Raw genomic sequence first — 18283 nt, forward strand, 5'->3', positions numbered from 1 at the left:
AATGTATATACTTTTCTAACACAAAAAGAAACTATTGAAAATACAAAAAACATTGATTTAATATGATTGATTTTCTCATAGCTACAGAAAGGAGGATTTTCTGCTACCTTTCATAGTCTGTCACCTATGGCCCTATTGACCTAAGAGCAAATACACCACCTATCAAGAGTGCTTAAATGCTATTAATACATGTTCATCCGCTGTTGAAATATGGTAATTATGAATGATATCATATGTCATTTTAAACATTTTTTAATTACACCATTGAGGAAATATACGCACAAATACGAGAATCAATTAATGACCTCCATGGATGGAAATGAATATCGAACTAAATTAATTAAACTGTATAAAATTTCATATAATTACGCATGTGTAGTTATTTTCCATACATGTATGTATTTATTACATTTAAAAAAATAATAATATTTATGTATGTATGTATTGGTTTGGATAAGAGAATATTTATCCTTTTCTCTAGGTAAAATTAAAAAACATTTATTTTTAATACAAAAAATATTCTATTAATCCAATTATTTTTAATTGTCTTTGTATTTGACAACCTACCATCTTCTGTAGGTTTCCGGGTAGAATCATTATTTTATTTAAAGAATGTCAGAGTTTTATCTTTTTACATAATTTATAAGCGTTCATTATAATGATATACATTTATAGAGAAAAATTAATTGAAAATAATTCCAAAATAACGACTGACCATGAAAACAATTTGCACAGATTTTGCATTAATTATATATATGTATATAACCCTATTTGCGCTTAAAGCAACTATTCAATTATTAATATTCTTACACCTTAATAATTGATAATTAAGAACAATATCCAGCATATCTGAGTTGAAGTAAAAAAGTACAATATAAAATAAAATTCCTAAATTTTTTATTTTTATACAAAATAGGAAAATAATTTGATTGGGTTCGGTTTTTTTTTTTGCTGCACGAACATTAAAACAAAATCATCTTTGAGACGTATATAAATCAAACTTTCTTCATTCATATATAATATATATGAGCATATATCATAAAACTTATATATTCTGCAGAGCATTTATATTCCAATAACGCTCAAAGTCGAACCCGAATTATTTACCGCTAAACGTAATATCTGTGCATTAACATCAATAACTATTTTCAGTAATCAAAGTAGGAAGCTTTTATAGAAATATAAAAATGTAGCTAACGAGAATTATATTTGACTTGAACTTTGTTTTCATAGGGGTCGCGTTATGTAGAGTGTCACAAATTTTACTTGAAATGAAATGTATGAATAAAGTCTGTGTAGCATTTTCAAATTTCGACAGAGATGTAACGCTCTCTCAGATGCTCTCATTTACTTGAAAATTTACTGGTGGAACGCACTTGTGTATACACAGTGTTACTCAAAGTTACTACGAGTAGCTCATGGAACAGACCTGTGGTCAATAAAATCTGCGTTTACCGTACTTACCGTACGTGATATAGAAACGGTTTAAATTTCTTTCTTTATCTTATGTATCTTTGGTAAAAATATTTATTTTCTAAAGTTTTAAAATTTATAAGATAGTAGTCCAAGTATATGTAATAATTAAACAAAAAATCAATTTTCCCGTTATTCACAATAAAAAAAAATGGGCGTGTCGCTTTGATCACTTGGGAAAAAAAATAGAAACGAAAAATTTAAAATTAACAAAATAATTTTTTTTTATTTAAATTTGCTTATTTTAAATGCTTTTTATAATTAATACTAATATTTAGTAGTGGCACCATTATTTTTTATAACTTCGGCGCACCGGCGACCCATATAATCCACTAGATTTGCGCAAATTAATGATTCATTAGATTCGCGCACCTTAATTTATTTTACTTTAGGACGTCTTACATGTAGGTTCATATCAGATCCAAATAAATTAATCAACAACTTTGGTTTCGTTGGACCAAAGCACATTTTTCCAATTATTTCGTAACAAATGTGTTCTTGCAAAAACTATTGTTTCAAATCCATTTCTATCAGTCTATTTCTGTTTTTTTAAATCTTCCGATGAAGGAAATGGATTTTTTCTAGATTGCCGAACCAACAATTGATCAAACCTTTTAGAGGCAGCTCGCTTTCTGCTTCGGTTTTCTTGTTTTTTTTTTTTTTAAATGAATTTCAGAGTACACTTTATTTTATAGCATTTCATTAATTTTGCACTTGCATTCATAGATTTACCTTTCTTTCTTAAATTTAAGATGACTTCTCGTTCCATCTCTGTGCAATGACTGTTATGACCCATGCTGACGAAATAACAAGAAAAAAAAAAAGGAAAATCCCAAGAGTGTTACTTATTATCACTGCTGATTATAAACTTCTAAATACCACCGGCGTCAAATAATTTAACTCTGTCAGAAATATTTTTAGAAAAAAAAAAGTGACTTTCTATTTTTTTTTCAATCCAAAAGTGCATCTTGTTGCTTAAAGTGTGCATATCACTAATATTTTTGCCGAAATAAGTATGAAAGCGAAACTAAATTAAAGTACCTTTCTCAAAATAACATATTAAGTGAATATAATATTTCAAAAAAAATAAAATATGTTCGTCGAAGTGATACAAACCTTCTCGTTTCTATTATTTTTTCCAAAACTGTATATGTACGTGTAAATAACGTTTTTTGTATACGAAGGCGGTTTAATAAGTCAGTGACTTTTTGAATTTCCCCCGCAGTTAGTCTAAATGCAACAGTGCTGCCGTCAGCTGAATCTGCCAGTGGACAACTTTCTAATTTTGAGCAAGCTATGTCGTTCAATTGGTGTTTGATAGCCGTTCAAAGCAGACAAACTCGTGAATTTTAACGAAAATGGAAAAAAGTGAATTTCATTGGGATACGAACTGCTACTCCATCCAGCGTATTCTCCAGATTTAGCCCCCTGCGACTATTTTCTGTTCCAAACCTAAAGAAATGGGTGGGCGGTAAGAGATTTGAGTCAAATGAAGAAGTCATTACCGAAACAAACGCGTATTTGAGAGCTTTGACAAAACCTATTATTTGGAGGGAATAAGAAAATTAGAAAAACGCTGGACTAAATGTATCGAGCTTAAAGGTGATTATGTAGAAAAATAAAATGTTTATTTGAAGAAAAAAATTTGTTTTATTCAAAAAGTCACTGACTTATCAAACCGCCCTCGTATCTTAAATAAAAACAAAAACGCGTGTTCATTATTTGAATCTTTATTTTAGACTGAAAAAGGTTTTAATATGTTGCAATTGAAAAACTTAGCGTTGCTTCCAATAAGTACGCTTATTAGACATAAACATTCCCAAAGCATAAACAATGTTGGAAGCAACGATACATAAACAAAAATACAATATTCAAATTGTAAATCAAAAAACTCTATTTTACAATTACAGACCAGAAGCAAGAGGAAAGTGCAGGAGTGCACAAGCATACAATAGGGCTGACCGGCAATACAATCATGGGTATGGAAGTTTTAAGCGATCTGGATGAACGGATCATTGAAGTATCCGTTCAACATATGTATACATACATATGTTTTATATTTTATAATATATATAATTAATTTTTTACAAATATCAGGGACCGTAACAGTTATCATAAAATAAAAAAAAAATAAAAATCAGCTTTTAACTATTGTTAAATCACACACACACACACACATGAACATGAATTATTATATTATATTATTATAGTTTATTATTATATCGGCTAAATTCCTATAATAATGAAAATAAGAAAAAATTGTGGTAAAAAATACCAGAATTTACCACAATGAAATATATTAATATAGCAAACATTGTAACATTTAATTATCCATATCTAATTATGATAATAAATTTGTAAAGACAATGGAAGGAAGAATCCCAAATGCCGGGACTTCCGTTCTTTTTTTCAACCTTTTATGAAAGGTATTAAAAAATAATACAGTCCACTAAAATTAGCGATAACAGACAACATATTATTTTAACCTTGGTGCTAAAATTAGTTTTAAGATAATTTTATATAAATACTTTTTTTTATTTTTTACTTTTTATTTTAAAACGCAAAAATAACTATTATTTTAGTGTTATATGGTAAATATAAAAATCATAAATAGCTGAGCTTAAATACATTTTGTATGGAATTACAAAAACAAGTACCTTGTATGAAAAATGCATTTTACATTTTCGTTTTAAATATATTCGGCAGCCAGTGCCAGTTTTTTATGATTTTTATATTTATAACGCAAAATAATAGTTATTTGTGTGTTTTTAAATAAAAAGCAGAATAATAAGCAGAAAAATAAAAGGCACAGAAAATAATTATTTTTGAGGAATATAATATAACATAAAGCAAATTTAACTATTATTTTTTGAATTTTATTTTAAAATGCTCACATATATAAAAAGCATGCATAATATAAAGAATTAAAGTTGTTAGAATGATAATTATATACATACTTAAATATGAGTTTAGATAGCTTTTTGTTGTTGCTTTTCTTCATAAAAAATTTTGAAATAACTGTTATTTTTGGTCCCTGATAAATATATGCGCGATCTTTAAATGTGTTTAATATTTGCTTCGAAAATTACAGAACTTAGTTAAAAACTATTTGAGCTTAATGTGTAACTATATAGGACAAGAGAGATGAATCCGTGATCTTTCATATTTAAATTTATTTCAATTTCTCCTTAAATATTGTTATTTCGTCATTTTTTTTTCCTGTGATGACTTCAACGAAACCATTATTTATTTTTCTCCATTGACTGCTAACTGACCTTTAGCTTCAAAAGCCGGCTTAAACTGATGCAAATTAGATTTGACAACATTTACATGAATATTAAGACATTTTCAAGCAATAAACTATACTCCGACAATTCGCCTCGTTAGCATTTATGATGCTGCAACATTTCGTGTTTATAATGTACCCATTCAAAATTATTAAGACAGAATATAAAACTAAGAGTAATGCAAGAGCAATTGTAAAATGAGTGTCTCGAAATTTATACAGACAGCACAAACCCTCAAAACAGAGTATCCTTCCATCAAAGCGAATCATTGCTAGTACATTTTCAAAGAGCAAATTGCTCTCATTTACCTCATTCCCATGTTCCATATTTGCTAGAAATATTTCTATTTTCAGTGAAAGACAAATGACTAATATGTTTTCAAATCTAAGAGTATACTGAAATGTAGTATATCTCTCATACTAAAATTATCCTGCCAAATAACGACACATTGTAGTGTTTTCCCATTAGTGATTACTATTCATTTCGTTTCTAAACGGGTTCATCCTGCTGAAACATATGGCAGGAATATTTATATTTTCAATAACAGCCAAATTACAATATTATTACTCGCAATTTTATAGTTTGTTGTGTCGTATATCGAGATGTCTTTAAACGAGATGTTAACGTTTTAATTGGTTAAGAGATGGGTGTTGGAACATTAATAGAAAATGTGGGGCCAATGAATTTGCCAAAAATGGCACAAGACTCCATATTACGTCAATCGCATTTAATGTGGGGATTTCTTTAACCTCGACTAAACTAGTCTTACGAGTTGATCTCTAAGAAAAGACGAACGAAAGATGGCATCAAGAATACGTTTGGAAAGCAATGCCAAGAAATTCATTATTACGATAGACTGCAAAATAGAAACAAGTTTTGAAACAGTTAACACATTTTTAGCAATTTGTTAATAATAGTAAGCAAACATTAGTAATAAATGCTCTCGTTTACTAAACATCTACACAGTCAAAATACTTAAGACCCGAACAGTAAGACTCAATGACGGTATGACAACAAATATATTGCATAACCAGGCCGAATTATATTTCTAACTTAGCTAAAGCGACATATTTAGACTATTCACAAAACACAAACTGCACACTATGATTATTATAAGATGATAGATATATTCAATAGAAATGAAAAACTGATTTCTTTAAAATATAATCCCGTACTATACAATATGAAGGCTTACAGTCCTGCTAAGTGCCATAACTTAAATACACAAATAAACCACCCTAGTATGTGTGATAAATAAATACATATTTATTAAGCCAAATCTGTGGTTACAGTAAAAAAACTGACAGTCTGAATGGAATCCTAAAATGTATACACATTAGCATGGTTACACCAAAAAGACAACACTACCTACCTACTCCTGATCGATAAGTACCGCAGTTTCAACTGTTAAGACATTTGCAAAAGTACACTTTGTCGTTACCGACGTTAGACCTCGTAAGTAATAATATACAACTACGAAATATTTCAAAATATATTGAAATGATTTAGAACTCTGGTAAATTAGGTAAATTATTTATCATAGCTACAATCATTTTTAAAATCGTTTCTTTGGAAAGACAATAACTTTATTTATTCTAATAATTAACTCAATGTTATGTTTATTTTTTGATAATCGTATATGGAGTAGTGATGGTACTAATTACTTTGAAGATTGTAAAATTAACGAAAGTGTATGTGACGAACTTAATAGTTAATTAGCTGTTTTTATAGTAAGTTTTAACGACAGCCGAAAGCCGAAATGTACGCATCTATCGTTCGTCTTCTTCTATTTTAGGTGCTAAGTAGTAACGTATTTGTCCCAAATCAGGTATACGATATTCAACTACAAGTGGTACATCAGCTGACATAGATAATTGTACTTGATTCGCCAACGGCGTTGCTTTTGTAAATGCATTTAAATAGTTGCAGGCAAATGAGAGTGTTACTGGTTCCTGCATTTCAATTATAACCGCTTCTTCTTCCTTGTCAACGCTAGAAGTTTGTGCCAGTTTTATATTGGCTGTGCCAACATCGCCTGAAGCAGAAAATACAACACCGTCCTTCGTGCAACAAATGCCCATTGATTCACTAAATTGTGCCAGATCACGACAAATTCGTGCAAATTCCATTGATGGCATACGTACTACGCATGAATAGTCTGTTTCAGGTATGCCCAAATGTTCTTGATCGAGATTCATCAGTTTCATTTCATAATCAGAGACTTTCTCACGATTTTGTGATTCAAACATAAATGTTACCGTATCGGCATTATCTTGTGCCTTTATTGTAACTGTATCTTCATTTTTACAGCATTTAAGTATTTTCGCCATACTACCAAGATTCATGCCCATCGATAAATTCCGATCGCATCGAAACTTGTCAAAGCCATCCGACCGTAGCGTCAATGAAACCAAGGAAACATGTGAATTATCCATTGCTTGTAGCTGTAATTAAAAAAATTCAACGTTTTAAATTTGTTCTGTAGCATTTTATGAAATAAATATATTTTACTTGTATGCCGGAATCACTGCAATCAAATGTGCCTTCATTTAATAAATCCTTGATGGCATCCAAAATTTTTTTTAATACAGTGGCATTAGTTAAACGCGCTTCAAACATATTTGCTTTTTATAACTAAATTAAACTATTTTTAATACAATTTTAAAAATATTTGAATTAAATAGCTGTTTCACAATACTTTGCAATAGTATACAGAAAACACAACCTAAGTAGACAAGCAACGCTTTTCAAATGCGTTTTGCGCACAATTTTTGACTAGCGTTCTGCTGAATTTGTTTATTTTGGCGCGAATGTCAAACTTTGACAAGCAGCTGCTGTGACATGACGTAGAGAAATCTAGTGATGAGTAATAATTTTATTATATTATATCAAAATACTTAAAGTAATCTATAATGAAATATATTTTGTTTCTATATTTACATTTTTAAAACAAAAATTTATAAATAATTTACAACATTTATTACTAATATATAATTATCTTTTATTAATAACCTACAATCTAATGCAGTGCAGGATATTGTAACAAATTATTTAGAGCAGCAGAACAGGACAGTAAGCCCACTTTCCTGAAAGTGCTTAACGAATTACCCACTGGCATTACAATGGTGCCAAGTCTTAACACTGTTCTATTAAGCAGGATATAGACAACGCTACATGTTTACAGACAAGGTATGCGTGCTACCAAATCGCACCGTCTATATTCAAGTTTACACACCAAATTTCGGTCTGAGACATGTATACGGTAAAATTAAAACTTTTCAATTATATCTTAAGTCTGCACACATGTGCTTTTCATATCGAATCTGCAGACTTCTCTTAATTTAAGAATTTTGGTGAGATCGCGAAAAAAAATTGTAAAATAAAATAAAATAATTTTCTTTAAAAGAAGCAAATTTGAAAAAAAGTGCTACAAATAATTATTAAGGAAGTTTATATATTTTAAAAATTATTTTATGCTAAAAACGTTATTAAAGGAAGTTTTTATATTTTAAAAAAATTTTGTGAATAAAAATATTAAAATGCAACATTTTAAAGAATTAAATTAAAAATTGTTTTAGTTTCAAGAATTAAAATAAGAAATTGTTTAATTTTAAGATATATAAAATCTTTATATAATGAAATAAATAACATGTCGGTATTATCATCATCTCAATTCCTTCAGTTTCGATTACTATTTTGCACTCTGTACTTGCTCCGCTGTTCTGAACGCTGTAGAAAATAAATCAAAATGAAGTATGCATACTTTGTTTCAAAGTGTATAGCAAAGCGCATACTTGAACATCATACTTGGTGTGCAGATATGTTGCATCGTCTATATCATGCTTTAATAATGATTTTTGGAAGAAAATTAAAACTTCAGTCAGCTGTTTATTACTAACAACTGTTACGAGTGTAAATGAGTAAATTTAAATACTTTAAAAAAGAAAGTTTTTAATAAAATTTGTGAAGACAACTAACAGGTAATATATATATATTATATATTATTTCTGTATTATGTTCATTAAAAATTGCAATACATAAATAAATATAGAACACAATCGTGAAAATAGAAGAAAAAAGTGTAATAACTAAATTAATTCAGAATCTCGTGTATAATCTAAATTTTTTTTATAAAATTCAACCGCAAATATCTTTGAATTTTTTCTTGTCGTTATTCTTAAGCAGCAAAAGTTGTTTTATTGAACCATTTATGTCAAAATAATACTATAATGCATATTTTTATTCTTAAATAAAACTTATTAAAATTAGGTGTAATGCAATTTTTTTTGAGGGAAATAGTAAACGATGTTGGTATGGCAGCGAATGTTAGTATTTACTAGAATTTCGACTAGGGTAAATAAGATAAAAATTAGGTAAATTATGTGTTACTATGTGAATATTTTATAAGATGTTTAATAAATAAATAAATAAATAAAAATAAATATATAAACTAGTGCGACTAGTGGAGTAACATTAGCATGACTTTCTCAGCATTACGTTCCTAGATTAGGTTCTATACATAAGAAAGAACAAATCATGCAACAAATAATGCCTCTACGAATAGAATAGGTTTGAAATTTAACAATTAAAAATAAAAAATATAATTAATTAATTAATTCAATTATTCTACAGCTGGTTTATGATTTCGTTCTAAATATATAAATACAGCAAGTAAAATTGTTAATAAAAACTTTCATAGCAAAAGTAACAAAACTCCAGCAAAAATATGCGAACATAAAAAGTCAAGTACGGCTTTGGATCAGTTGGTTAAGGCGCGCTGATTCTGAGCTTCATATTTGGCAGGACCCGAGTTCGATTCCTGGTACTTGCAGTCTCAAAAATAATTATTTACGATTAATTAAATACAAGAATTATTTCCAAGACCACTGATGAAGGGTATTTGGCAATACTCGAAACAGCTGTATGGTCAGCCAAAAATTCAATTAATTAAAATAATTTAGAAAATAAATTTTTGTTGTTGTTTCACTTATGTTCGAAAACCTCTTTAAATAAATAAACAAAAAAAAATAAGTGTAGTAAATAAAAATCAACACATAAGAGAAATTCGTTTACCTTGCGTATTCTCGTAAGTATCAAACAGCCATACACATTGTAATGGTCAACGCAAGTGTACGTGACACTTTATACGCACTCAGCGCTTTAACTTGCCACTGATGCTGCGCTTATATATATGTTAAAGCTTATCTTATGTACATTTAACATATAAGAAATATATAACGCTCAAGTGCTAAGACGCTGAGCATTAGCATTAAGATGAATCAATTATAATAAACCTAATTTACTTCTCGGTAATAAGAACTCTTCAATATAAGTGCAGTACGAAAAGTTATTAGAAAATTTTAATTTACTTTATCTCAATTCACTCGAACTTGCACGGGGCATTATTAGGCCTTTTCGATGGCTCGCAAGTACGGCAAAAAACAGCAAGTTGTTGGCCTATGCAGGCCTATACTGGCCGCAATGTATGCAAAACAACAACACTATTTTCTCTACCTCGGCCAGCATAGTTATGCTGGCCAACCACATCGGCCAGTAAAAAAAAAAATGTTACCAACGCAATAAGTGAACTATTGTGAACCTTCATTGAAAATTCCAACGAATAGTGCAATCAAATGTCAAAAATTGAGGAAATAAAATTCAAACCAGAATTCAAAAATTTGAAAAATCTTGAAAAGTAACGAAAAAATAATAAGAATGTAGAAATCGTAAGTATTAAGCACATTGAATTTTTTTTATGTTAGTTATTACCAAGTAACATTTATTTTATTTCATTTAATTTGTAGTTTACATGCGTAAAAATTTTTTTTATAAAAATACACGCAAGTAAAACGTTGCTTTCTTCTCTCAACATCGACAGTACCTACAAAAATTTACTTATCTTAGTGTTTTATTTTTAAATTTCCAATATTCTTACCATTCCTTTTAATTCCTTGTTCATTTTAATTTTAAAATATTTTTATAAAAATATATTTGATTTATATGCACATATACAAGATTTGCTGTTTGTCAAAACAAAACCTTTGACAGATTGCAACAGTGATGCCAATAACTCGCGTGGCCAACATAGGCCAACATGCATTTTTTGCCGTACTTGCGAGCCACCGAAAAGGCCTATTAATATTAAAATAATATTAATATAAAAATTAAAATTATATATATAAAATATATATTAGGCATTTTCGGTGGCTCGTAAGTATGGCAAAAAATGCATGCTGGCTTATATTGGCTACGCGAGACAATGGTATCACTGTTGCAATGTCAAGTGTAATATCTTGGCAAATAGTAAAAATAGCATAATGCAAGTAAATTATATTTTGTATAAAAATAAAAAATTAACATAAATTGAAAAATAAAATGAATACAAAATTAAAAGGAATGGTAAAAGTGTTGGAAATTTAATAATAATACATTGAAATTTTTTTTCTTCAGAATTTTTAAATTTATGAAATTTTTGAATTTTTGTTTACTTGCGATTTTTGCCATATTATTGCAATATTCGTTGGAATTTCCAATAAAGGTTCGTCGAGCCAGAGAAATAGTATTGTTGTTTTGCATATATACATTTCGGTCGGTATCGGCTAGTAAATTGCTGTTTTTTTGCCATACAAGCGAACCACCAAAAAGGCCTATTATTAAAAGGTGAACATATGATTAGCAAGTAGTAAGAAATTATTATACTACAGCCCCAAAAGATAGTAATTTGATGTGATCGTGGTAAAATCATATAAAATACGCTTTGGTACTAACGCATTATATTTTTAAACTTTGACGCAACGAAATTTTATATTTATCTCCTAAAATCAAAACTAAAATTTTTCAAAATATTCCGTTATCAAAACTACTTGAAATATTAGAAAAAGGTGAAAAATTTCAATAACTTCAGCTGGAGTTAGTGCACTTTTCATTAACATCTACAAAAGCTCCACGGCAAATTATTGTTGTTCAAAAAAACATATTTTTGTTCATAATGGAGTTGCCGTTCTTGTAAGGTATTCTTTGGTATGATTTATGAATTTTGGCAGTAATGGCATTCAAGTTCTGTTATTTGGCGACAACCGTTGAAGTTTTTGCGCGTCTTTAATAATTTCTCTAATAAACCTCAAGCTAAGCGGCTGTGTGTGTTGTTTTATGTGACTATTTTTGCAAACTTTTTTAATTAAGTGTTTTTTTTATTCTAAAAATCGGCATTAGAACATATTTAAAAAAAAAAGCGCTCAAATTATATTAAAATAATTTGAAAATAATTACATTACTGATTGGTCGTGTCTGTCTATACGGGATGCTGGAACGAATGCAGTCGGAGGATTTCAATTGTGAAAATGGTAAGTTATTTGTCCGAAGTTAGCACCTAGAAATGAAAACAATTATTTTGTTTTGTTTGGTTGCAAAAATTCAATGACTTTTCATAATTCGGTTATATATGAAGCATTTGTCTATACTTTACTTACCAAACAAAAAAAATTCTAAAATGAGACGGCGAGACGGCGTCAGTCTCGTCTTTGCTCGCGTTTTTGTTTTTCACATGAAAATGAAATATTTTTTTTTCCATTAAATTATGAATTCCAAAAATTGTCTAAATGCTATAAATTCCAATAAGCTATAATTTTGTGTAACTACAGCGTTGTGTAAGGTTAGTTAGATTTTAGCTTTTATATGGGAACAATTTTTTAAAGGAAAACTGCTTTCTAGAATTTTTCTGCAAATGCGTCTTTGCTAGCGTTTTTTTTCACAAGATTTTACATGAACATTTTTTGTTCACTTGAATAAAATTTTATAAAAGAAAAATTATTTTTAAGTACCAATTAATTCACATAAATGATAAATTTATTTAATAACGACGTTTTATAAGGTTCATTAGATATTTGTTTTTAACTGAAATCAATCTTTTAATAAACAAATGATATATCTGGAATCTAGTTTCGTCATTAAAAATGTTTTTTACATGAATTACAAATACGTACAAGTGAATTCATTACTCTAAAAAACTAATTACTTTTAAATAATAAATAAACGTAAATAAATTTTAAATAATATAAATACCGTTTAATACCGTTTTTTAAAAATTTTTTTTTAACAAAGAGGAAAGTTCTAAAATGTCGGCCATGTTGTCTTTGGTAAGGTTTTTTTTTCACGTGATTTGGCATAATCGTCACTGAATTTAATTTCCTAGAAAAATAAATTATTTTAAAATACCAATTATAAATTTATTAGTGTTGACACCATTTTTTGCATTAAATAAAAAAATATTTATTATCCTTAATGCGGTTGTAATGATCTTTTATAACTCAACCATGTAATGTTCACGCTATTTAGTTTTTGCTTGCCTTAGTTTATAGTTTTTAAGTAAATTTAATATAAATGCATTTGAATTGAATTTTTTTAAAAATATTAAAAATAATAATTATATAATTTTTAATTAATAAATTTAAATTTATTGGTGATATCGGCATTGCAAAATGTTGATTGATTTCATTAACCGTAGAAAATTTCATATTTACCGAAACTAATATAAAAAGTGTTCGATTTGCTAATGTTATATGTCCCTTTTTCAGTTCATAATAATAATTGTCGTACCAAATATACAATTTCCTCCCAAATAAAAATATAACTTAGCGTTGTCCACAGTTGTAATCATGTGTACGGTCACTTGAGGGATCGCAATTAACATAAGCGCCCAATACATTGGCAGCAGAAAAGAGAATACCATAAACTACTGTAATTATCCAACCAGTCTCTTTTAAAAATTGCCAATTCACACTGTACATGCAAGCAGTTTGAACCGGATAAATAGGTTTATATCCGTACCAAGATTTTTCAACAACAAATTCAACAATTTCTCCATAACTGTCAAACTTTGGACACTTACGAAAAACTCCATCGAGTACATGATAGATGTAAGGTAGCGGCTCATCGATTTCTGGTTCCACTTGTAAAAGCATTAAATTGTTATCAAGTCTACCTGCTTTTATATGTAGATAGTCTGTCTCAACTGCGAATCGGTGCCATGTTTTCATTATTTGTTTGTTTTCGGCGGTCTTATTGTTGCCGTCGTACAAAATAATCATCCACTCATCACGAAAAATTTTAACCATTTGATCTGGATCGTTTGCAATAGGATTCAAGTCAACATCACGTAAATTGGAATCAGTTATAAAAACTGAGTGATCAAAATTTAAAGAAAATATAACCAGCGATATAACAAAAATATACGCACAATAAAAGCTTAAAATATAACGATCGGACATGCTTTCTTTGTTGTACGTTCCAAAACGAAATGTTTTTAAGTTTCAAAAATTTTTTATATTTTTTATATCAATTTATTTTATATTTAACTTATATATTGAAATCTGCATAGCCTATTATAAAATTTTTGATTATTGTTTATTTTACTCGAAAACTTTGAAATACAAATTATTATTAATGATATATGACAAAATTGTGAACGATACCGTCACAATAACTTTTTTTAATCTCAACATTTGTTGTAATTATTACTTAAGCATTGAGTTTGTAAATAATGTTAATAGCTCTATTAAATAAAATGTTAAAAAAAAATATTTAAATATCTCCCTTGAAATTAATATTGCGATTAAAACTATACTACTTGTCAAATAAGTAAATGTGTAATTGCTACATATAATAATTATTTATATGCAAACAACAACAAATTACTGCCATTAGTTGGAGCGTTGACGAATCATAATACTATGACAGTTATATACTATATACCGTTATAATGATATTGTAAATCGCCCAATACATTCGTTTTATTATTTTTTATAATTATTGTACATCACTTTTAATAAATATATCGCAAAGTAATAATTGCATATATTAGAATTAATTAAAATTAATGTTAATTTATATACATATATATTGGTTCATAATATTAAATTAAAAAAAAATTTTACTACACGAACATTGCATATAAAATTAGATATATGAATATACAGTTTGTCAAGTATGAGTTTACACATTGAAAAAAAATTGAAAATATCATTTTCTTATTCAAAAAAAGACAACTTTTTGTTTTAGTATATATGTTTTTTATTTTATATATTTGTTAATTACTATATTAGGAATATAAACATAAAATAAATTATAAAATTATTGAAAGAAGAACATGAAATATCACTTTTTTTGAATAAGCAGTTAAAACTTTCAATGTTTTTTGAATGCGTAAACTCATACTTGACAAACTGTATGTATGTAAATGATTATGAATACAAATGTGTTTTAGACAGATGTGTGGTACATATGGGAAACATGTATTATATTTGTATAATATTATTATTTTATATTATATGTATGTATACAGTCATTTTGCGAATTTTACTTTTTGATGTAAATTCAACTATAATAGTATCATCATCAATAATTATCATAACATTAATCTATATATTCTACCTCAATTTCCTAGGGGCCATTCATATGTATGAACATTTTAAAAAGAGATGGCAACCATATTTGTTTGTTGTTTTTTTACCTTTTTGACGTTTGCAAAATCTTCATCGGCCGGACGCCCGCAAACAAATTTAACGGGGAATATAATCAAAAAAATTGAACTTTTAAAGTTGTATCGTCTAAGAAAATCAACTTAAAGTGTTTGTAAAACGCAAGAAAATTATAAATGAGTTGTTTAGTAAAAAATTAAACAACAGTATGAGTGCTTCAAGTGATTGTTTTGCATCTGTAACTAGTACGACAGCAATTGCAGCGAACGGTAATACAATTGCAGCAACACAGTGCAGTGCAGGTCCTTCCCCAAATCGTTGGTTAACCGAAGAGGTTTTTAAATTAATTGATTTAGTGCGTAGCGATGAAGCTATCTATAATCAAAGGCACAAATATTACTTCTGTCGTCCTTATGTTGATAGTTTTTGGCGTGAGGTAGACGCAATTTTGGAAAAGCACCGTAAGTATATAAGAATAATGTTCCTTTTTGTGACATTTACTGTATTCTAATTAGAATACTAATGAGTAAATATTCTAATTAATTTCTTAAATTTTATTTATATATGTAGTTAATATTTTGTAAATTATTTTTTATATATTTATAGCTGGTTCCAGTCTTGCAAAGTGGACAAATTTGAGGATTTCATTTCGACGCGAGTTCACACATTTCTTGCAAGAAAAAGTTCCACCATGTTGGGCTTATTTTGATCGTATGCTTTTTCTCCAACCATTTCTTAGAAGGTAGTAAAGCTTGTAAATTTATTAATAATTATTTTTTTGTGTGTGTGATTCCATTCCTATGAATGCCATAGGAATGGCATTCATAAATTTTACTTCATCATATTGAGTTTATAATTTCGAGTCATTTGTTTACAATATTCATGATAAAAACAACAAAAATCTCCTCTTTTTAAACAAAAAGTTACAACAACAATCGCTTCATTTACAAAAGTATTTAGTGTATAGGCTAATAAAAAAAAGTCCAAAATAATTTTTTTATATGCGTTTTATGTAGAGAATTGTACACAACCTATATTGCGTGATTAGATTTTGTAAACATAAGCGAAAAAATGCAAAGACGTTAGAAAAGCAAAGAAAGACCATGTTTTATATTATTCATCATTTAAATTTGTTGTTCTTTAATGTCTTTCATTCGCGGTTCAATTGTGGTTACTTATTAATATATAGGCAATTAATTGTTATTAACCTATTATATGTTGTACTAAGTTTTATTATTTACTTTTAGAAAAAAGGATATGCCTGTGCAGCGCAACGACAGCGTGCATGATTCAATAAATCGCATCAACAACATCGCAAATAATTTACAACGTCAACGTGCCATGGCAGTTGTTGCTGCTCATAGTGGTCCACTGCTCCGAAATTGTAATAATGCGACCAGTAATAGCACCATGCGGAATATTCATGCACAGATTCCACATACCCAACAATTACCATTCGATAACTCTTTTGAACATGAACAACAAAATAGTTTACGTTTTAATGGCAATGGAAATGACGAGCAGCAACCATCAAGATATACTATAATGGAATCAGATACATTGGAATCATCACATAATATAAAAATTGAGTCCGATGATATGTCAGATGATCGCAATCCAGTTGTAACAAATAATAGTTACGAGAATGATGATAACGATGAGGATGACGACGATGATATAGATGATGCCAATGATGATGATGATATTGATGATGATGAGTATATAACACGTATGAGCAATGTACGTCGTTATTTAAATCAAAGATCTCGTTTGCACTCAATTGATGGTGTTACCATTACAGAAATTGGTACGGAACAATCTCACCGAATCAATAATTTTGATCGATCAGCATTTGGACAGGGTCCAACATCATCATTGCAACATAATAATCTATGTTGTGAACAACCAAATTCAATTTCAAATGCCTCTCATTCATCTGAAGAACAGTCAACTAGTGAGATGGCGGCTGCTGCACAAGCATTAGCAAATGCAGCTGCAAGTTCAGCTAATGCAAACGTAAATTTACGACAACCACCAACTACTGTAGCAACAACACAGCACATAAACACAGCTCCAACTAACAATAATTACTTTCATCGACACCTTGAGATCTCATCAATATCATCAGGTTTGCAAACATCTACTAGTGCTGCTCTTTTACGGCGTTCCAGAGCTAATGAAGAATGCATTTGCATAACTGATCCAGATGCTATGTTTCTTATGAGTTTATTGCCAGACATAAAGAAACTAAATGGCCGTGATCGTGGTAAGCTAAAAATGGCATTTCAAAATATTCTACAAATGGTGTTGTATCCGGAAAGCAATCGTTAAAAGGTGCTGATAAAAGATTGTTGTTGTTACAGCTGCTAATACATCGTGTGTTATTTAAAGTATGTTTAATTTACATTTCTCTATATAATTAAATCAATATTCAAAATACATAATTTGATAGATTACATCGATTTTATTTTTACAGATTTTCATTCATAAAATACGCTGTTAGAGGAACTATCACTTGTCATCATTAAATTATGTTGCTGATTTAAGTTAATTGGTATGTTAAGTCTCTTATATTTTATACAGTATTTTATGCTTTAAGATTAACGCACTTTGATACCTTTTTTTAAAGTTTAAAACAAAAAAAGCTTTATTATGTCCAAAAAGAATGATTTAAAACAAATTATTATCAATTAAACTTTAATAATAAATAATAAAAGTATATAAAGAATTATGAGTATTATAAGTATTTCAAGCTAGTTGTGAAAATAATTCAAGCTTTCTACTAAAAGAATTATAATAAAAAAATATATATTCAAATAATTACCCTATACGCGAAGGATAAACAATATTAAAAAAATGTAATGATGACATTACAATTAATTGATATAAAAAATTTAAAGTTTATTTATTAACAAGAATAATTTAAACCAAATATAGAGATAAATGTCTTAAATTATACAATTATTTAAATGATTTAAAGCGCGTTAGCAAAAATAAATTTAAAAAAATATTAAAAATTTATAGCCTCAAAGGAATTTGATAAAATTA

The 18283-nt window shown here is 28.4% G+C and overlaps 2 protein-coding genes across 2 annotated transcripts; one reads left to right on the forward strand and one right to left on the reverse strand.

The window, feature by feature from the left end:
* Window positions 1-6327: 6327 nt before the first annotated feature.
* LOC119662066 (proliferating cell nuclear antigen) lies at window positions 6328-7547 on the reverse strand. The gene is made up of 2 exons (XM_038071609.1): window positions 7272-7547; window positions 6328-7204 (listed from the first exon to the last, which is right to left on the reverse strand). Exons 1-2 carry the CDS (start codon window positions 7377-7379, stop codon window positions 6530-6532), a joined length of 783 nt encoding a protein of 260 aa, XP_037927537.1. The 5' UTR covers window positions 7380-7547; the 3' UTR covers window positions 6328-6529.
* A 4280-nt stretch (window positions 7548-11827) lies between these two features.
* LOC119689723 (DNA-directed RNA polymerase II subunit RPB1) lies at window positions 11828-17862 on the forward strand. The gene is made up of 5 exons (XM_038104612.1): window positions 11828-12103; window positions 15202-15696; window positions 15842-15977; window positions 16483-17625; window positions 17712-17862. Exons 2-4 carry the CDS (start codon window positions 15444-15446, stop codon window positions 17564-17566), a joined length of 1473 nt encoding a protein of 490 aa, XP_037960540.1. The 5' UTR covers window positions 11828-12103; window positions 15202-15443; the 3' UTR covers window positions 17567-17625; window positions 17712-17862.
* Window positions 17863-18283: the final 421 nt, after the last annotated feature.

This window comes from Teleopsis dalmanni, chromosome X (genome assembly GCF_002237135.1).
Source record: "Teleopsis dalmanni isolate 2A chromosome X, ASM223713v2, whole genome shotgun sequence".
Taxonomy (NCBI): Eukaryota; Metazoa; Arthropoda; class Insecta; order Diptera; family Diopsidae; genus Teleopsis; species Teleopsis dalmanni.

Coding starts and splice junctions, on each gene's coding strand:
- LOC119662066 (XM_038071609.1), bottom strand. CDS start 7,379: ATGTTTGAAGCGCGTTTAACTAATGCCACTGTATTAAAAAAAATTTTG. Junction 7,205..7,271: donor GCAGTGATTCCGGCATACAA/GTAAAATATATT, acceptor TTTTAATTACAG/CTACAAGCAATGGATAATTC.
- LOC119689723 (XM_038104612.1), top strand. CDS start 15,444: ATGAGTGCTTCAAGTGATTGTTTTGCATCTGTAACTAGTACGACAGCA. Junction 15,697..15,841: donor CGCAATTTTGGAAAAGCACC/GTAAGTATATAA, acceptor ATATATTTATAG/CTGGTTCCAGTCTTGCAAAG. Junction 15,978..16,482: donor CTCCAACCATTTCTTAGAAG/GTAGTAAAGCTT, acceptor ATTTACTTTTAG/AAAAAAGGATATGCCTGTGC.